The sequence below is a fragment of the Rhinolophus ferrumequinum genome, chromosome 27, assembly GCF_004115265.2.
Source record: "Rhinolophus ferrumequinum isolate MPI-CBG mRhiFer1 chromosome 27, mRhiFer1_v1.p, whole genome shotgun sequence".
Classification (NCBI taxonomy): Eukaryota; Metazoa; Chordata; class Mammalia; order Chiroptera; family Rhinolophidae; genus Rhinolophus; species Rhinolophus ferrumequinum.
The window spans coordinates 8184560-8206824 of NC_046310.1; the positions used below are offsets into that span (position 1 = coordinate 8184560).

The 22265-nt window shown below is 38.4% G+C and overlaps 1 protein-coding gene across 1 annotated transcript in view; it reads right to left on the reverse strand.

Moving 5' to 3' along the window:
- USH2A (usherin) overlaps window positions 1–22265 on the reverse strand; it is a 559517-nt gene that overhangs the window by 381179 nt on the left and 156073 nt on the right. The window contains exons 19-20 of the mRNA XM_033099662.1: window positions 21184–21322; window positions 5826–6056 (exon numbers count right to left, since the gene is read on the reverse strand). Of these exons, the coding sequence (XP_032955553.1) occupies window positions 5826–6056; window positions 21184–21322 (370 nt within the window). The remainder of the gene's footprint in view (window positions 1–5825; window positions 6057–21183; window positions 21323–22265) is intronic.

Below are 22265 nucleotides of genomic sequence, written 5' to 3' on the forward strand. Positions count from 1 at the left end.
GTGTCTCCATCATATCTTGGCCTTCATAATGAATGTTGTGAATGGGGAACGAAACGGTCCTCTCCCATCCAACAATGTCATCTGAAAGCATTTCTGAGAAACCTGCTTCTACCTCTCCACTGAAGGTAGTGAGACCTGAACAATCCAAACATCTACTTAACATCCTGATGTCACTACTTAACATTCCCTGGGTTCGTCTGACTTCTGTTATGCTAAGAACTGCATACATATTTGGGTCCGTGTCCCTCTCAGGCTACACAGATGAGCTCCACTGGACATTCAGATCTCCTGTTTCTATCGCCGATGGAACAGTATCAGGAGCCTTGTCACTGCCCAAGAGCCACTTCCTTCTTCACTCTGTCCCGAAGGTCCACGTTCTTACTCTTGCCTTTATTTCTACATTGTGACAACCTGTTCGTTAAACTGCTGGGTCATATAGTAGATGCGTATGTTTGTTTTTCCATAACTAGCCAAAATCTACAGCAAAGATTAGATAAAAATCCATGGTTCCAATTTCCCTTAAGAACACTTGGCACTCTATTTCTTTTTAAAGTACTTTCTGGCAAAACGACTTCCTCCCAGTCAAAGGAAAACAAATACTGGGACACCAAGGGTGTTGAAGGTCAGAATTAATATGCTTTTACTAATGAGTCTCTCTGAAGAACTTTGCCCTACTTGTACCTTCGCTGTAACTGCTTATAATCCGTTTTCCTTTAATGAAGGGCTTAAATGTCCCCGTTTCCTAAAGATAATAAAAATAATAACAATATCGCCTAAATATCATACAGCAAAAGACATAAAATATGTGCTTTTAAAGCATATTGATTTTGGGTGCATTTCTCTCTCCATAGATCGGTAATTAATTGTATTTCTGGATCCTAAAGCATTTTAGTTCAGCCATTTTTTTGGGGGGGCGGGGGAAGGCAAAAACACGGAGAGACCAAAATGTCTGACAATCATTTAGTGTCCTTGAACAGCGTTATTAGGAAGAAAGTGTACCGAGTTCTCATCTGCAGACACCCAGCATCAGTAATCACTTTTCTCGCGAAGACAAATAAAAGGGAATTGCATGCAGGCGCACGTGGATGCTCACATCCCCAGTGGTTTGCTACAAACATCTCCCCAAAGGCAGTTCCTGATTTCTGGGCAGGGTCACCAGTAAAGGGAGTTTAAAAGGCTGGTGTGATTGGCATCCGGATACTACAATAGTCAAACCTTCCCCCCAAATGATCATGGACCTGTTTTTGCTAATAGGAAAAAAAAAAAAAAAAAAAAAAAAACGTGTCAAGGAGACAGGGGGTCACCTTTGGAATGCCAATCTGAGCAGTCCTGCAGCTTTCTGTTTTTACCAGGTTTCGTTTGGATGAGTAGCATAACATGGAAAGGACTAAAGTCTTTATGTAAATCAAGTGTATTTACTCCGCATTCCTCCACAAAATGAGCATTTTCTTTCTTTTCCCCTCCCCTTGCATGTGCAGAAGTTGGTGGGGGGGGGGAGGGCGGCGTGTGGAGATTCCTGCTTGGATGCAGAGTTCTGTTCATTCCACGTAACTAGGAAAAGATTTTACCATGAGTGTTTAAATGATTATCTCGTCACAAGATCACGAAATTATGTTGAATGTGCTGATTCTTCACACCCTGTGATACATCCCAAGACTGGAATGGCCATTTGATATGAAGTAATTCTCCCCACATCACTTCATTCTTCAGATTAGTAAAGGTAAAGAACCAATGTATGTTCACCATCTATTGTGAACATGGGATTATGAAAAGGAATCATAACTCAACAACCTATTGAAAAACCTAGGTGTTTTTAAACTCACCTATTGCTTTGGTAATGACCTCTCCTTTGAATTTTTGACACTATCATAGCCTGTAGTCACCGATTTAGAATTTTAGATGTTAGAGATATTGGTTATCTAGTACAACCCTCAAGTAAGAAGATGAGCATGAATTCACTCACAGAAAAAGTCTATCCAATGTCTCCATAGTTGGTAGATTAATTTATCAATTTTCAACAACAAAATTAAGTATAACATTTTAATATGGAGTAGTGCATGTTATTCATACCCCACATGTAACATTTAAGCAAACATATTCTGTCTGTGTAACAGTAAATAAATTAATAGAATGTTGATTTTTATAAATTGCAGAACACTCTTGGAAAAACTCCTGTGTTATCATAGGCACTTAATAAATATTTGTTAAATGAATACTAGTTAATAGCTAATGTTTAATGACTGTAAGTAATCTGTGTGGCAGACACTGTGCAAAGTTCATTAGGTGTGTTATCTCCTTCCATCTCCCTACCTGCTGTATATCAATAATGTTAGTAATATTATTATGCCAGTTTTTAAGAAAAGAAAACAGTCACAACACTGATTAAGTGCTCTGTCTAATTACATGTAGCTAATAAAAATACGGGGACTGCATGTGAAAGTATCAGTCTGCTCCCAAAGCTTTCACTTTTGAATCATATAGAAGTGAGAAAATACTGCATGGTCTGAAATTCATGCTATGATGTAAATAACTGATAATATGTCCTTCCTGGAGATTAGAGTTTTAAAACGTCATTTGTATCAGAAAGGAAGAAGGATTTAAAAAAAAAAAAAATCCAGCTGGTTAATATTTCTGCCAAAAGGTGGATTTTGACAGTTCGTTTATAATACTAAGCTTAGTAATTTACAATATTAAGCAAAATGTTAGGACATATATTCATATGTTTGAATTGTTTTCATTATATCCTATGGGGTAAAGATATTTAGGCAAATACGGAAGAGGACTGACAACCATTTCCTGAACTACAATAATGAGGTAGTTTATGGTGAGACTCAGGCTACGGAACATGTTATCAACGTATTTATAAATCTTTTCATTGATGGGTTAAATCTGACTTATGTTTTAATATACAAAATGTGCATAATAGTACACATCACCACATGTTTGTTTTTGAGGGCTGTCTGATTATTTCTGGAATCATTTCAGCTAGAGTTTGAGATTTTGAAATGAGTAATTCAAAACAAAAGCCATCTAAGTTCTTTTTATAGTTATTCGCTTTTAAAATATGTCATAGTGTTAGAGATTTCCAGGATTTGCTCATTAAATTTGCCTCAGAATATAAAACTACATAAAATACATAGGAATGTGAGTTAAAAGGACTGAAACGTAGCACTTAGGCCTGTTTAAATACTTTCACTCAGATGTTATACGTCTAGTTTCAAGTAACACTTGGAATTAATTGCTATGGGCAAAACAAAACAAACAAACAAACAAAAATGGTCCCCAGATGGCTTTGAGGAAATTAATAAAGAAAGAAAAGAGATACCATTTACTATTACTCAGAAAGCTAACAACTGGAAGACAAATCAAAGTTTAGCAGTGTTGGATAAGGAATATTTGGGTGATAAGTATTTCACCTCCCGTCCTCATTTATTACTTTTAGACATTTCTTCCTCCTCAATTCCCAAACACCAGTCCACATGTGCTCCATTCCATTTCCATGGTAAAGCACCAGTTTTAGAAGCAGAAGCCTCCCATGTACCTTTTCACCCTGAAATTCAGGAGCTGTGATATCTTGAGGCAGCCACTTATCAAAGCCTCCGTTCCTCATGTGCTATGAAGGTAAAAATAACTACCTTACAGGGTTGTAGAGGGTTTGAATGAGAGATGACATAAGTCCAACACTCATTATACACTCACCTTTCTACTGAGTTTAAACGTACATTTAAGGAAAGCCACTGAGCTGGCTTTGGAAAATTGTCCCAGCTCATTAACTGGGTAAATTTAGTTTCGCAATGACCCAGCTCAACCAAATTATTCCACCAAATATGCCAGTTGAGCCAGAGGATCAAACCAATAACCTGATGTAGACTGGTTCCTTTACAAGCTAAAGAGAGCCTTAAAAGGAAGGCCAACCTACGGACACAGAAACATAACAGCCAGTACTGCCCAGCGTGGTGCCTGCATGCAGAGGTTCTTCTCCAGGAAACACCAAAGCTCAGGGGGTATAGCTCAAGCCCAAATTGCCATCTCCCTGCTTTATCCTTGGAATGATGTGGATTGCAAACACATTTTCTGTGCAGCTGGAGACTCTGTCATAGACAGAAGGATCTTGTTTAGTGGGGCTGGTGTTTACAGCCTAACTTTTTTAAAGAGGAATTTGGAAAGCTTCCCAGACACTACATCTGCCCCCAGCTCTTGCACCTCAGAGTGTAAGGGCAGAAGGGAGATGGCGCAGACGACTAAATTTATTAATGCCGGACGGGCCACTCTATCTTTTGCTGCAATGACCGTAGGTGATCCCATCAAAAACCTGTCTGCTGGCCAGCCAGCAAATCCAAGCTGACATGCTTGCAGCAGCTATACCCGCATGAGGGAAACTGACGCTGTTTCCTGGAAGAAACACATTACAAGCCGAAGGTTGGGCCTGGGAGGTGGTTTCTATTTCCACTTGAGAAAAAGGCTTTTACTGTTTATCTGTAGGTTATCTTTCACTTACTTTTTTTTTTTCTTCCCTTCCTTTCTTTGACATTTACAAATATGAAGCAGAAGTTGAGCATTTTAAGGGACCTTAGGGGTTGCATTTCTAATACTCAGTGATGGTTTTGATGCTCTAGTTAAGTATGCATTAATCTCAATATATCTCAGCTGGAGCGTAATCATGATTCATTACAAACGTACCTCAGCAGCCAGCCTCACATAAAAGCAAAGTATTTACTATTTTAGGTACAAATAACACAATGCTATCTGAGCTACGGTTTATAATTCAAATCCCATTTCATTGTCCTCAACATATGCAACATTTTCAAGACAAGCTAATCGGTCCAAAATGACGCTCTCATGGATTACGAGTGTATAAAATAATGTATATCTTATACTTCATACATTTTAAAAAATTGAGAAAGTGAAGTATGTATCATAAATAAGTACAGTTTTCTGTATCTAGAGTGAAGCAGTGCTCCTAAAAGTTTTAATTTATGCAGGTACCAGGACTTCCAGAATATTGCAGAACCAGTAAGAGCAGGAGCCGCGGGAGGCAAATGAGGCAGGTTGGGTCACAAAGCTGAGGGTTGGATTCTGTCTCTATTTAATTTTTTTGACATTCAATTGGAGATTTTTGCACTGATTTTCACTTTAAAACATACTGTATTAAAACATTATTTATATTGATTACTGAGTTTTTTGGTGCTTTGAAATTCTGTGCCTGACACATATACCTCCCTTCCCTTACTGTCGTCCTGGCCCAGAGAAGCTGTGTTTTCCCTGAAATTACTTTTTCCTGTCACGCTCTCCCCAGAACATGGTGTAGTAACAGTTGTTATACTTAAAGAAAACGTTACATCACGTTCAGTATTAGGAATACTTGGCTGAAGAAAGTTAAAGAGCTTTCTTATAATTCCTTGTAGAGGCATTACTTTCCTGATGTGTACTGAGAATCTCCCACAGCATGGCGCATTGCGGAGTCTCATTTGCCCATAGAACTTTTTCACAGTGCAGGAGAGTAATATTCTGAGAACCATGTTCTGGTAAATAGTATCCAAGAGCCAATTTTAACAAATACTTTGATCCAAAACGGCAGCCTTTTCACATCTTTTTTTTTTCCCTCTTCTTTCCTCCACTCCCCCCCCCCATTACTTTTTCCCCCAGAATACTGAAAAGATGGACATGTGAACACAACCAAGCTAAAGAAATCAAAGGGTTGAATTAGCATTTCTATCAATAGGCATAGTAAAAAAGTCATTGGAAAGGTATATCAAAATAATAGAAAACACCTTGGGGGTTAGTGCCTCTAAAGTAAAGTGACGTCAAACATCAAACACACTTACCGGTAAAATCTGTATTGACTGGGTGAGTGGTGCTGGGAAATTTGTAATATCCATTTCCTATGAAGCGAATTCCTTTTATCACTGTGGACCCGGGAGCGGGTAGAGATGCCTCTCTCCTTTCCAGTTGATACACAGGAGGAGGTCCATTCAGCTCTTCAGGTGCGAGCCATCGGAGACGGATGGTCGTGCTGTTGACTTCTTCAGCCAGAGGAGGCTTCATGTGAGCTGGGGCTAAATATTAGAGAACACGTGTTACATTTAAGAATGTGGTTTCTATCCCTAGACACAGATATCCACACATAGGTACGCATGCACTTGGGTATATCACATTCAAAATCAAATCCGTTAGGCTCTCAAGTATTTATACGGTTCTAGGAACGGAAAACACAAGACAGTGTTTATCTAAGATGTGAATAAACGGTTTAACTGACTAGGAGAAGAGGGAAGCAGCATATGAGGAAGCTGAATCCGCCCCTCCCACAAGCAAACTGAAATATGCACGTGTAGAAGTAGCGATTGTTCCTGCGAGACAACCAAGCACTGAATAGACAGCTTCTGACAACAAGCAAGAGAAAGAGACCCTAGAGAAGGCTGGGACACTGAGGGAGGATGCCCCGGCGACCCACCAGGAGCTGCGGAGACTCTCGGGACACAGGAGCCAGTGAGCGTCCCAGGTTAGGTCCCCTCCACCTTGACAGGGCTGCAGAAGCTGTACCGGGGGCTTTGGCCTACCGGCTAGATGACGCAGCCAGTTCTTTATAGCTACGTGGCCTGGAGCCTTCTGCCTCCCAACCAAGGAAGCAGGAACAACAGGGTGCCAGCATACACACCAAGCCTCCCTGCCCCAGCCCAGGTGCCATGAGCGTATGCCGGGCTCCAAGCAGCTTCCCTCAACTACTTGGGACTAGAGCCTACACAGATGTCATTTCTACACAGGACCACTTTCAGTATAACAACTGTCATGCAGGGACTCTGGTCCCCCTCTCCGCATAAGAACACAGGATATGGTGAGGCCAAAAATGAACACCCACAGAGCCATAGATAGGGGAGTCATACCACTATATTCTCGGTGGCGGCTGGGTTGGAGGTACGGGAAGCAAGAGCCACACCATCCGCCGTCCGCCGTCCACCGTCCGCTTCTCTGCCTGCCAACCAACTAACCAACCAACCCCACTTGCTAACTGCAATCCGCCGTGCTAACTGGCTACAGCTGATGGCCAACTAGTCACAGCTGATGGCTATCTACTAACTGAGCCAGCAGCACCTTTCCACATGAGTCCGAGAGCCTGGAAACTGCTCTCTGTCCTCACAACAACTCAGTGAGAGACTGTATAGGGGAGACCAAGGAACTGCAGGAGCTCTCGGGAGCTTCCAGAATTCCCCACGGTGAGGAGGACAGGTGAGCACTACTCTTTATATCCACCTCCATCAGATGGGCGGGGGTTCTATCCGGGTGTGTTCTGGCTTACCTGCAAGGTCTCCCGGAGCCCATTTCAGCCAAACAAAGGGAGTAATCAGAATTAACAGGGCATTGCTATGGCACCTGGCCTCTCCTCCCAGAGCTGCTGGGGCTCAGAATACCTTATGTTCCCACTCAGCGCCCACCTGTCTGCCAAAACCACCCGGCACACACAGTCTACACAGAGCCCGCTTACAGATAAGCTCACTTTTCTAAGACTGGAAGAGACAGCTGTTTTGTCTCATTTATATAAATAAACACAGAAGTTCAAACAGAATGAAAAGACAGACAAATATCTCTCAAATGAAGGAACGAGAAAAATCTCCAGAAAGAAACCCAAAGGAAATGGAAAAAAGTAATTTTCCTGGTAAAAAATTCAAAGAAATGGTCATAAGGATGCTCACCAAACTTGAGAGGAACTTAGGGAGAACTTCAACTCAGAGTTAGAAAGTATAAGAAAGAATCAAGCAGACATGAAGTATACAATAATTGAAATGAAAAGCACATTAGAAGGAATCAACAGCAGATTAACTAACACAGAAGAATATATCAGAGACCCGGAAGAGAGACTAGCAGAAATCATCCAATCAGAGCAGCACAAAGAAAAACAATTTAAAAAAAACAAGGATAGTTAAAGGGACTTCTGGGATAACATCAAGCGATCAAATAGTCACATTGTAGGGATCCCAGGGGGAGAAGAAAGAAAGAAAAATATAGAAATTTTATTTAAGGAAATAATGGATGGAAACTTTCCTAACCTGGGAAAGGAAACAGATCCAGGCTCAGGAAGCGTAGAGTTCTAAACAAGATGTACCTAAGGAAACTCACATTTGTAGTTAAAAATGGCAAAAGTTAAAGATAAAGAGACAATCTGGAAGGAAGCAAGAGAAAAAAGAGTTACATAGAAAGGAAACCCCCTATAAGGCTATCAGCTGATTTCTCATCAGCAGCTCTACAGGCCAGAAATGGCAAGACATATTTAAAGTGTTGAAAGAAACCTACAACAAAAAATAATTTACTCAGCAAGGTTATCATTCAGTACTGAAGGAGAGATCAACATTAAACTATCTTTACAAGAAATATTAAAGGGTCCTCTTTAAGAAGAAAAGGAACGACCGTGCCCAGAAATAAGAGAACCTGAGAAAAACCTCACATGTAAAAGCAAAGAGTCAATAAATAAAGCAAATCAGACATTTAAAAATCTACTACGAAGTTTAAAAGAAATTAGTATCAAATCAACTCAAACTACAATAACTAGTTCGGAAAAACACAGCACAAGAAGATATAAAATATGACATCAAAAACATAAAATATGGAGGGGATAAAATAATGTAGCACATTTTGAATATAGTTGAAATCAAACATCTATTAACTAAAAATAGACTGCTATAGATATAGAATGATATACATCAATCATATAGTCATAAACCAAAAACATATAAAAGATACACAATAAATAAAGAGAAAGGAACCCAAACAAAATACTAAAGAAAAACAGCAAACTACAAGGGAGGAAATCAAGAGAAGAAAGGAACACTGGACAACTCTAAAAACAACCTAAAAACCATTAAGAAAATGGCAATAAGTACATACTTATCAATAATTACTTGAAAGAGAAATGGATTGAAAGCTCCTAAAAAAAAAGACATAGGGTGGCGGAATGGAACAAAAACATGGCCCATCTAGATGCTGTTTACAGGAGCCTCACTTCACACTGAAAGACACACACAGACTGAAAGTGAAGGGATGGAAAAAGACACGTGGAAATAAAAATGAAAAGAAAGCTGGAGTAGCAATAGTTATATCAGACAAAACAGATTTTAAAACAAACAAACAAAATGTAAAAACAGACAAAGAAGGACATTACATCATAATAAAAGGGTCAATCCTAGAAGTAGATATAACAATCATACATACGCCCCCCAAACAGGAGCTAAAGATATAAAGCAATTATTAATGGACATGAAGGGAGAAAGCCACAGTAATAGAATAATAGTAGGTGATTTTAATACCCTACTCCCATCAACGGAAAAATCATCCAGACAGAAACTTAGTAAGGAAATAATGGCCTTCTATGTCACATTAGATGAGATCGACTTAATAAACATTTTAGAACACTTTTTCCAAAAACTGAAGAATACAGACTTTTTTTCACATGGGACACATGGGACATTCTCCAGGATAGATTACATGTTATAGGCCACAAAACAAGCCTCACTAAATTCAAAAAGATTGAAATCCATATCAAGCATCTTTTCTGACCACAATGGCATGAAACTCAAAATCAAAAACAAATAAAACTGGAAAACACACACACACACACACACACACACACACACACACACACACACAAATGTGGACATTAAACAAAAAGCCAACAAAAAAACAGTTTAAAGAGAAAAGTTCAAAGCTGTACAGGCCTACCTCAAGAAATAAGAAAAATTCCAAATAGTCTAACTCTATACCTAAAGGAACTCAGAAAATAATAATAATAATAATAATAATAATAATAATAATAAAAGAACAAACAAAACCCAAAAGAAATAGTTAAGATCAGAGCACAAATGAAATAGAAATTTGGGAAATACAAAAGATCAGTTACACTGAGAGATGGTTCTTTGAAAAGATGAATAAAACAGGCAAACATTTAGCGCAACTCATCAAGGAAAAAAAAGACAGAGTGTGCAAACATACAATCATAAATGAAAGAAGAGAAGTTACAATGGGCACCACAGAAATACAAAGAATCAATAAAGAATACTATGAACAATTATATACCAGCAAATTCGACAGCTGCTCCTTTTCTGGAGAATTCCCTTGGCCTGAGCAGGAGCGGCCTCACCCCAGGACCTTCAGGATCGCCCAGGAAACCTGCAGCCAGTGGCTACCAGCCTCAACCACTAATCACAAAGTGCAGAGCGCCGTGTGGCTACTCAGAGGCCCAGCGTAGACAGGACATGCCTGAAGGGGGCCCGCTGGGGAGAGGAGAGGGCACGTGGGGTCTGAGAAGAAGTGGGCGGGGTGAATGGTCATTAAGTTTGTGCCAGCCAACGGATGATGCCACAACGATGACCCAAAGTTGCCAAATCTTTTACTTTTTTTTTTAAAAAAGAAAAAGTCAAAAAAAATTTTTTGAAGTCAAATAAAGCAAAACAAAAGAAATTTCAGCAACTGAATAGTTATTTTTTTAAATATCTCCTAAAAGAGCATAATTTTTTTTTTTTTTAATCTTAGCAAAATGCTTATCATCATTAAGGGCATGCTTGTACTGACAGTGCACTAACATTGATGTTGACTATTTAAACTCTAACAAGTAGTGGAGGATGTCTTCTGGATTCACAGGGGAATTCTTCCACCAAGCAATTAGACTACTCTTAGGAAATGAGTTGAACTAGAGTACTTTTTGTTTATTCTCTTGCTTAAAACAAAAGACCAAACAACCTTCCAGCTGGTATGGTGTCTTTCACTTAGAAGAGTCACCCAGCCTATTTGAAAGGTGAATGCCCTATTGGCTAAGAATCCTTAGAGGTCCCCTAAACCCAGGGGGAGGGATTTTCAGTCAAATTAGACCGGTTACACACACACATGTATGATGACCAGAGGAAAAACGATACTCGTGAACAATTAAACCATGCACATAAACACAAAATCACTAAGAGAGAGAGGAAATACAAGATTTTTTTGTCAGATTATCAGAATGAAGGGATTACAGGTATAAATTTGTTAATCTCAAAACAGTAAATGAAGAGACAACATTGAATAATAGAAAGGGTTCTGCAGACTTTTAAAGGTTATATTTTCTAATTTCTAATTCTGCATGATTTTTAAAAAAATCACTTAAAACATACCTTCCTCAGTTTCCCCAGCTACAATATAAGAATAAATTTTTGGTGGAATACTTTGACAATAACTACTTTTAAAAATAATATGCATAATTGCTTTAGGTTTTACGAAACAAATCTCTATTCAAATACAAGGCATTACTAGCCAATCACACATCTTTGAAATTATATATTATAAAAAGATATGGTTCATCTACATTCAAAAGCTATGCATTTATTTAGAAAATCCTCTTATAACTGTGAAGTATAAAATGAATCTTCAGCATTCATCATTTCAAAGAATAGCAACATACAAAGTCTGTTTTCACTTGGGATAAAATTACAAAGTTCTTGTATTTTTTGCAATAATTCTATCACCCACCTCACCATCACCTCAATCACTCACCATCACACCTCACCCGATTTCTCGGCTGGCTCGTCTATGTATAAGCATTATTTTATAAAATGCTTGATAATATATATTCTCCCTTATGCAGCACTTATGACTTTATAATCTGATTAATAGCATATCATTATGCATAAATTTACACTTGCAAAATTTATGTAGTGTGGAGTCTGATGGAGTAAGAACTGAAGGCTAAGTGAAGAGAAGCCCTTGCTGATGACAGGTCTTTAAAAATCAAACCTCCATTTAGTTTCAAGGAATTTTGTTGTCTTTGAAGACCGCACGGCTGGGTCAATATCTTAAAACGTCACCGACTCTGTATTATCCCTGAAGACAGAGATGCAGGATTGGGCAGCCTTTCTATGTTTCAGGAGCCTGTGGGAAGCAGACTAGCATACTCGTACGACATCCTCCGGCACTTTGTCCATACGAAATGATTTGGACTCTTTCTCAGAAATACAAAACTGCCACAGCAAATGGGATTTGCCAAACACTGCCAGGCCAAACCACCTGCAAGAGGGCACCGGGACCAGGATGCAGACAAGAAATCCAGGTCATGAAGCCATCACTTTCCTGTTGGCAACTGACCTACTACAACTGCTTTCCAAGCACGGACCAGAAGAGGAAAGGATTCTCCCCTCAGACTCTGAGGTCACTCAGTGTTGCCCTGTGGACTGTCTATCCTCTGTCTCGGGGGTGTTGGGGGGAAGAACAAACTCTATTTACCATTTCCTTCTTTGTTTACTAGTCTCCCTCAAGGAGAAAAATCTAGGTTCTAGACTGGCTCTCGGCGAATCCATTATTTGGTACCTCCGTTCTTAGCTCCTCTTTTGTTGAAGAGCCTGATAAACCCGACTGTATCTAGGATCGCTTCTCGTTTCAACGTTCTATGACTGGACCTTTTCAGGCATTGCGTCTCAATTAGTAAAACCAAAACGGGTGCTGGACATTTGGATCCCCTCTGCCCCCCAGGGAACTGGCTTAGTTTATATCCTCCTCTCTCTGAGCCACCATGCATCTTAACTTCAATATGGCATATAAATAGTGTGATTTTTCTATGTGTTCTATGACATAAGACGAAGCTGAAAAGCATTGCTTTTTGAGAATTGAAGCGGGAGCTCCTCCTTGGTGAGGAGCCATCATTCTGAGGACCAACGATAATTGATAGATACCCAGGATCGTTCGTGTGAAGAGAGAAGAGGACCCCTGAGTTCTGAACTGCCCAGGAAACAGCAGTGATGACAGCAAGCACTGTTACCTGAAGCCCCCCATTGACAAAAGGTAGCTTCTTGGACTGTAATTATGGCGTTCCTGCTTCCCAAACTTGAAGCTTTTATGGGGCTTATGCAATTAACTACTTAAATGCATCGTAACACTTGCTTCTCTGACAGCAAAGTATTGATTTTTTAATCATTTTCAAGTCTCCTCTAGCACAAATAAATGTACTACAGTTACAGTTAATGCACTGTGTACATGCATTAAACGCTGCTGTGACACAATTTATTATTTTGTGATATACAGAACTGAAGTCTGGCTTCTCAGAAAGCAGCATCTCTGATCCAACATCAGTATGGAAACTACCATTGTCCTTGATACTCCAAATTCTCCAACTTCAAAAAGCTAGAGGCCTTTTTTATAGGATACTCAGGCTTAAAAAGGAGGGGGTGCTGAATATAAATCTTTTATATATATATGTCAGTGTAGAAGAAAATTAAAAATAGTCTCACAGATAAGATACAGTTTGTATTTTCCTAAAGGTGTCACTGTAGCAACTTAGTTCAGATGAGTTTCTGTCTATTTAATGTCTTTCCTTGTACTTACTTAGGGCAGATCTATCAAAATATTTTGCATACCACATAGTGTCTCTGGTACAATTTTTACGTATTTGAATTGTGTTCTTTCAATGCCTTACTGTAATTAGTACATTATAAAGCTAAAAACAACGTTTTAAAAAGTGTGATTTCTGCATGTCACTTCTGCTGCCAAAAAGGCTCGTAGAGCCCCCCGCTAAAGTAACATATCTACATGCCGATCTCGCGACAGAGGTTGTTACACATTTTGTCAACGAGCCTTTACCTCGGGTGCCTTCACACATTCAAAATTAAAGTTGGTGAGTAAAACCAGTTAATTTTGCTTTGTTAGAAATAATATCATTTTAGTTTTAGCATCGAAGACAGATGCCAGCATTTCACTCTGAACAGATGGTAATTCCATCTAATAGTGCATCTCTGTATTAGTAAGGTCTGTTGTGTATACAAACAGTAATAAACAGTAGGTAAGGATCAAAATAAATTTTAATTATTGACATTAAATTCTGGCAGCCACAGTTCTAAGGCTGCAGTATTCCTTTTTCAAGTCTGTCAGATTTACTAATGCTGCAAAAGCTTTGCCGAAAGCTGCCAAATCCCAGATTCAATAAAGAGATGTTTGCAGTTACCGGTTTGCACCAGGATACTTGTTTTCATACATTGAAACAATGCTTCAAGAATGACATGGATTGGGAGCTACTGTCTCCGCGATGGTCTGCCAGGATTTCATTGGGAATGGCCCTGAAGGACTGAGCATGTAATGAAGAGGTTGGTATAAAATGTTCTGTCCAACTGTTACATTAAGGGGGTTCATGGTATTATCACAACCACGTCCCTATGTTGCTAAGTAAGGGTGTCCCATTCGACTCATTGTATTCTATGTGCAAATCTGGGCATTCCTGAACTCTGAAAGTGACATCATTCTTATCATTTTGTCTGCTTTGCCCAAGTCTGAAGGATTTCCCTGACAATCCCAGCTATCATCAGCTTTGCTGGGGATCCAGTGTGCCAACAAGCACCCATTAGGTTCTCATAGAGCCTCCAGAGACCTGGCATATAAGTAGTCAGTATTTATTTTGGGAAGCTGCCACATTTAAAAAACAAAAAAAAAGAAAGAAAGAAAGAAAGAAAAAAGAATCATTAAAAAAACACAGTTTGGCATTCAGGTGACTGTTCAATAACAAACATGCTTTGCAATCATATTTCTTTAAAAATGGATGTATTTTTTTTTTAATCATGAAAAATATATTGCTTCCACCATATGGGACAACCAACGACTCACCAACCGATTTAAGATGCGGCATATTGAGCTGACCATATGTTACAGTGCTGTTGAATGGCTGAGTGATTCATGCCCGTCACATTCTAGTATATCAATTAAAGCTCCTTGAAGTCTGCATGATTTGTGTCTCTGTTATTAAACCCTGCTAATTCATCCCACTTACACATCTGTTATAAATCTCTAGGAGTGCTGCGTGATTCATGGCAATCTGTGAGCATGCTACAGCAAATTCTTCTCCTTGTAATTAACAGTAAATTGTTTTACTGCCATGCAATGAATTTTTCAGTTATATTGCAAATGAACTCCTAAATGTGCGGTTCTTTCCTAAGAACCGAGTTATATCATTAGGCAATTAAAAAGTATTGCTTTGAACCAAAAGCTTTTAATCAAGAGAAAAGCAACTTAAACACTGCAGAAGAGGCACGGAAATGCGACATGTTGGTGAAAAGTGAAAAATAATTTCTGTCGTGGAATGATCAGAACAAACACACACACAAGAACCCTTCCTTGTACTCAGGATGCCACTGATGCAAAAACAGAAGAATCACTGCCTGGAAACACTTGGTGACACAAGTTTGCACAGATACTGTTTATCTTAGGAGTTACTGAAGTCATCTGTCACTATTAAATTTCTCAGATTGCTTTACACTTCTCTAATTGTAAAACAGCGCCTTTATTCTTGAAATAAATAATTGGATAATTAGCCAAGTTGAATCATCAGAGGATTCCTGTGCTGTTCGAGTGTTCTTGTCAAAGGTGAAGCAAATTCATTTCAGCTCGTCTCCGCGGCTCTTCCAAGAGGCTTTGATTTTTTTCCCGTTTCCTGGCAGCAGCCTCAGATTCATGAGTCCATACATCAAGTCAGTAGTTTAACAACAAATGGAATTAAATTCAAAGAAGGGAAACTAATTGAAGGACAGCAACAAAAGTGTTTGGTAATGTGCTTTTTAATATGGCATGCCACATTTGCATGATAATTTTTCCTTTTTAGCATGGAGCAGAAAGTGACTAGCTTAATGAGGGATTATTCAAGACAGGAATGAACAAAATGCATTCATAACTAAGAACAAAGATTGTATTATGAAACAAAAAGAGGCAACCTCAGAGAAGTAGCGGGATGATTGGTTTATGCATTATGAATAAAAAGATAGAAAAATATTTATATTGGTATTCACTAATGACTATATATACAAGATTGTTGTAATTAAAATTATAAATTAACATATTAAGAGTGCTTGTTTAATCACTCTGGGTCCTACTCACAATGAAAAGACTTATGTACCTGCATGCAAAACAATGTGTGTTTTCAACCCAGCAGCAAGCAGCCTATACATTTCACTTTGGATTCAGAAAAGCTTAATGTACCGCTAATTACTCGCTTAATGGGAGACGGGCACTTCCAAGCTTATGGTACTGAGGTCAAGTTATGACAGGCAAAGGAATTATCACGTTGCTCCTCCAGGAATGGTTCTCCAAAAGGCATTTCTCTTAAGAAAGGTTTAAACTGTCCTTAAATCGCAAAGAGTGGAAATGCACACATTTCCCAGATGAACAGGGTAATCTTGAAGAAAGGTGTAACAAGGACGCTAAGAGGGTCCAGCCCCTCAGCTCATTACTCTCATACGCCCGAAGCTGCCAATGGCATTGCTTGAAGATTTTGCAATGGGGAGACATATAGCTGCTCCTTGGGAAATCCTCCCTAAAATTAGTTCCTGGGCTTAGTCACAACACCAAAACTGAAAAAACGAGCAGTGCAATATTCTGGATGAAATGCACCAATTCTAACGACATACCAAACTGAAAAGATATGTAAAACAAAAGAGAACAAATTATAATCCTCAAGCTTTTTAATAAAAAGATCATATAAATCTTTACAAGTATCTTTTTCATTTCTCTGACTAGGATTTACAGAACAAACACATTTTCACTATTCAGTGCTTCGAAAAGGCAGATTGCTACTTCTAATTTTTGGTCCTCCTTTTCAAAGTTTGTGAAGGTCTCTGCTTTTGATCTCCGATAAAGAACTACGTTTAGATTTCAGAGATACATTTCCCACAAATCCATTGGAATTTGTCAGAGTAATATACACCTTCCAAATTACAATTTTATTAGTAGAAGAAACAGAGCAGGAAGAAACATTTATTCGTTCCTATATCAAACCTGTTGACCATACTAAAGGATTGGCCTTCTCATTGTTTTTGTTTTGTTTTGTCTTGTTTTGTTTCCTATGGTTAATATCTGTGAGTTGCATCCAGTTGTTTACTCTTAGAAAAAAAACTGGAAAAAAAACACAACTTATTTACTGAAAATAAGGTGTCAAGGAGGATATTGGATATGTAATTGCTGGGTTTTACTTTATATTCCAATAAAAACAAACAAGTCTATCCTCACTGATCTGAATACCCCTAAAATTGTTCATTTTATAATACGTCAAACAGCAAGAAAAAATTATTCCTCCTTACTTTTGTCATGAAAGTGATTTTACTCTCTGCTTGGCAGATGAATAGTCAGAGTTGTGACAAATATACTAAGAGATTAAGAAATAAACGTTTTCCCAGAAGAACACTGAAATAATTTTTCCTTCACAAAATATTTCAAAGGGAGACAAAAGTTAATTTTTTAATGGAAATTGAGCACAAGGAAAATTTCGGCAAAGAATAAAGAACCACACATTTTAAATAGACCATTCCATCTTCTCCTGCAATTGCTCAGCCCGTTACATCCCAGTTTCTGCTCCAATCGCGCTAATTGGTGTTGTTGGAGAGTCACCAACCACCCCACTTTCCTGGTGATTCCTGTTTCTCTTGCTCACAGCACATGGCCCTACAGACAATGTGCTCCTTTCAGAATTCTCTCCTCCCTTGACTTTTCTGACACTGCTCTCTCCAGGTTCTTTCCTCAACTCGGACCATTTCTCTTCCCTTTACCCCTCCTTTCTCCCCAAATGTAAGCAATCACTGAGATGGGAACGTCTGTTTTGTATTTTTCTGCCTTTTCTCATTCATTACCACCCATAGTTTTAGCTCCCATCTACAGGCAGATGACTGCAAAATCCGCCTCATTCTTTAACGCCAGATTTGCATTTTCCGCCACTGGCTGGTTACATTTGTCATGGACGTGTTTCTATCAAACGATCAAACTTAAACTCATGGGTTGCTTTCTCGCATATGTTCTTGCTTCATCTTCCCCATTATATTTAATGTCCCCACTGTGGTCTACAATATTTGCTGTCATCTTCAATTCTTCTCTCTTCTTAGCCTGTGGATATCTCTTCCTTGATCCCACTCTCTCCCCTCCTTTCATCATTACTTGTACTTATCTGATTTACTCCCTCATTGCCTCTTAAAAAACTCTACCAGACTCTATTTACATACTTCCTGTTAATCTAGTCTCTACAAGACGGCCAGAGAAATCGTCATAAACCCCCAGCTTTCATCACATCAGTATCTGGAACAGCACCACGCTCTCAAGACAAGGACGAGAGCATGGTGTATATTCAGTAAATACCTGCGAAAATCTTGACCAATCCTTGGTAGTCCACTAAAATGCTAATTAATCTGAAATAATTCCCTCATCTTCCAAATCAAAGGTATCTATGTCACATTCTATGTTCCCATAGCTTTTTTTTATCCTTTCTCATATGCCCTCAGAGTGTTAATCCTATTTGTTATATTTCAACACCTTAATGCAGACACCTTTAATATCTTTGGATGGCTTACTTTTGAATCCACCCATCAGCATTTTAAGTACTAAGCCCCTAATAGATGCTTACTGAATTAAACATTTACAATAAAATACAGTGACAATATGGTTATGGCATATTATTACCTCTATATTGCAAATGATGAATTTGAAATTTGTAGTTTTTGAGCAAAACTTTGAAGATGCATATTATAATTCTGAATGAGATACTCCTTACATAACTGAAAAATAATGCTTTTAGACTTTAGCCTTCTATAGTTTATTTTTGCAATGTGATCCTTAGTTTAAGACTCTTCATTGTCACATTTATGTTATAATATCTTATGCGACCAAAGTTAGAAAATATACTTCCTGATTTTGATAACATCAGAAATTCTATAACATTTACATTGTGACTGATAAATAATAATGTTTACTGAGGATTTACTTTGCACTGCTTTAAATAATTAACATGTATTCCCTCTTTTTTAATCCTCATAAGAACTCTACAAAATAGGTGATCCTTATTTATAAATTGGAAAATGAAGGCACAGAAGTAACATAATTACTCAAGGCCACACAGCTAGTTCCTAGATGACGGTTCCCAAATTCAAGCCCTGGCATTTTAGTTATGATTTACCCCCCACCCCAGAACATATGAATAAGCTCTCAATTTGAAAAGTCAATTAACTTTCACATCTCATGGCTTTCAGAGAATATCAGAAGTTTCCCAGTTCTATTTTTCAAGAGTAAGAGGCAGAGAGAGGACTCAACAAGCTCAGGTTGGTTTCACTCCAACCTGAGTGAAACCAACCAGTGGACAGAAGTGCCTTAAGCTGCCACCAGTAACGAAGGGGAGGGCTGCACAGAGTATGAGGTCCACTGCACAGAGACAGTGGTCTTCCATACCCCAGAACTTGTGCTGCATCCAGCGAGGACCATATTAGCACAGAGGTTACCACTGGTGCTTTGAGCATGGAGGATTCTGTGTCACAGACATTGTTCTTGTTTTACTCTTTCCAGCTCCAGGAGCAGGCATGTCTCCCCTCAGTTCCTTTAGTTTGTGTCTACCCGAAGACAGACTATATGTCATCTCAAAGAGAGCGCTGTACTAACAGGCTAGAAACCATCCCACTTGAGGTGCAGGCTCCCAGGTTTGTAGCCGTTGGAAAGGAGATTTGGGTAGAGGTATTGTTATTGAAATATTATTACAAGAGATGTCAGGAGGAAGACAGATGAGACTAAGTGCAGCCCCAAAGAGGGTAGAATAAGAATGTAAAATAGAAGCCACGAGGAGATATTATGGCTCAGTATCAGAAATTACCTTTTAAAAGTGGTCTCTAAACCTGGTATGGATTTGCCTGAGCGGGAGGAGCCCCTACCACAAACAGGATCAAGCAGGTTGGACGAAAACTTGGGAAGAATGTTACAGAAAATGTATTGTTATGGGCTGGATTGTCACACTCGGTGACTTTTATATATTTTACAACTCTCACATGTCCTGATTTCTCACAATTTCTGCTGTCAGAGAGCCATGGTCCCTGTCTCCTCTCTTGTACCTCGGGCCAATCTTCAGCTTGTTTTGTTTCTGTTTCACTTCATCCACCCACAAGGTTGATTCCTCTTTTAATTTTTATTCTCTAGTCCGAAATGCTGTCATTTTTTTCCTAAGGGAGAGAGCCTCCCTCTGTTATCCACATCCAGTATCCCCCTAATGATACTGTACACAAAATAAATAAATATACAGTCTTATAGGAGAATGGTGTTTTGAACAAACTAGGTACTCTATACATGTATGCACACATCTGAAGTACATATACATTAAGTACATTGTGTGTGTGTATATATATATACACACACACACACGTATATATAAATACATGATATTAAGTATATATATAAATACAAAGAGCTCAGTCACAGAGGTAATAAAAAGTAATTTTTTGAAATGTGGGAGTCATTCTCAAAAACAAAAGAATTAGTTGGATGAAACAATTTGAGCCCAACGATTTTTTTCCCGAATGAAAACAAAATAGAACACAACAGCAGACTATAGAATTAGACCTGAAGACAGTAAAGAAGAGGGCCTAGGGAATATTTTTATAGCTAACTATGTTTGCACACTATCTGTCACTCATCTAGGAGTCACCCTCCTCACATCTGGACATTTCCTTAAAGAGCACCAGGAAACAGCCTTGTTAGACTGCTGCTAGAAAAACTGATTTGAAAATATACTAAACGCAAAGTAATTGGGTCATCTAGATAATAACATATGTAATCTTGTTTGTATTGAATCTAGCTTGTTCTAAATGAAGCAGATAAAATTCTACACAAACCATTTTCTGCTAGGATCACACGTGAAATATTTTATTTAAAGTTTATAAACTTATGAATGCATTAATAATAAATTAATTAATAAGTTGGCTACTGCCTACCCAATAAAGGCAAAACATGACACAACGACAAACCAGTAATTCCTGGACGTCTGCCTTTGGCCCCAAAGAGCAGGAGTGAGTAGACCCAACTCCACAAAAAAGGTCAAGATGCAGGGAAGAGAGATTCTGAGCCCTCCTAAGAAGCCTTCTGAATATTCTAACAACTGTCAGGACATGCCTAGGACCTAGGGTAGCTGCTGAGGCCGGAGTTACTCTGCATCTAATTATATTTCTTATTATGACACGCTGCAACTCAAAGCTCTGAGGTATCTCTTAAACATAAGCCTACTTACTTATTTATTTTTGAAATGTCAAGTTAAGTAGCCATCAGGGTCAGTGAGAGAGCAGGAGAAAGCAAAAAAGACAAATATTAAGTTCAAACTAGAGAAGGTATTCGTTTTGAGCTTTGTAGGTGTTCATTTATAAATACACAATGTATTTTTCATGTCCAGTAAAAGTCACTTACCTGCTGCTAACGTCTGTCCTGCTCCTGAAGCACTGGTTACACAACCAACTGAATTGCAGAGAGAAATAGTAAAGTTGTATATCCTATAAGGTTTTAGTCCTGTTACAATGTAGGACAATTGTTGGCATTCAGCAGATACCTTCAAAGCAAAAAAAAAAAAAAAAGTCAAATAGGTAATTAGTGTAAAAATTACAATCTTGGCTGTCCAAGTTCTATACAGCCAGACAGAGGGAATTATTGTATATATGCCAATCACTATTACGAAACGGGATTTTTTTTGAAGAGTCTCAACAAGCTAGGATTTAATTGATAATTGTACAATCACACTGTTTTATGAGGCAATAATCCAGTTCCTGAGTGGATAAATGAGGAAACCAAGTTATTGCCTATAAAGCAGCATGGTGGCATGGTTATTGTCACCAATGGTAGAGATAAAGGATGGTGACACTGTCATTGTTATCATGAAAAAGTCCAAATAAAACCACAGGGCTTGGCCAAAACCAAACCAGTGCAGTATTGCCCACATGCTATTTGATGGAGATACCACAGAAAGATGTCACTATGTTAAATCAATCCCATCATTTTCTAAAAAAAAAAAAAGAAGAAAAAGAAAAAGGCGAAAAATGTAAACATACTACTGAGCATCCACATGAGGTCAATTATCTTTCTTATGCAAATAAGCATATGCAGATTAGATCAAACAGTTACATGTTTTGAAATATTATCTCTGTCACACAGTTTCAGATGAAAATAGCAGATTGGAGTGAAGGAGATTGAGAGGAACTCAACAGTCCACAAACAAGTAATTAAATAACCAACACCAAGGGTTGGTCCCGTCATTATAACTAGAATTGATCAAAGCAACCACGTACATTTACTTAGTCTGTAGGTACAAAGACCACTGAAAATTATATTCAGGGAAAAAAAAGTCATTAAAATGGAGAGTATGACACCACGCATGACTAAATACAAAGCTATTTCTTCTAAGGGATGTAAATATACATACGAATCAAATAATCTTACATAAAAATAAATTCCATAAATATGAAAACTGTAAAAATAATATTTGGGGAAATTTTCTA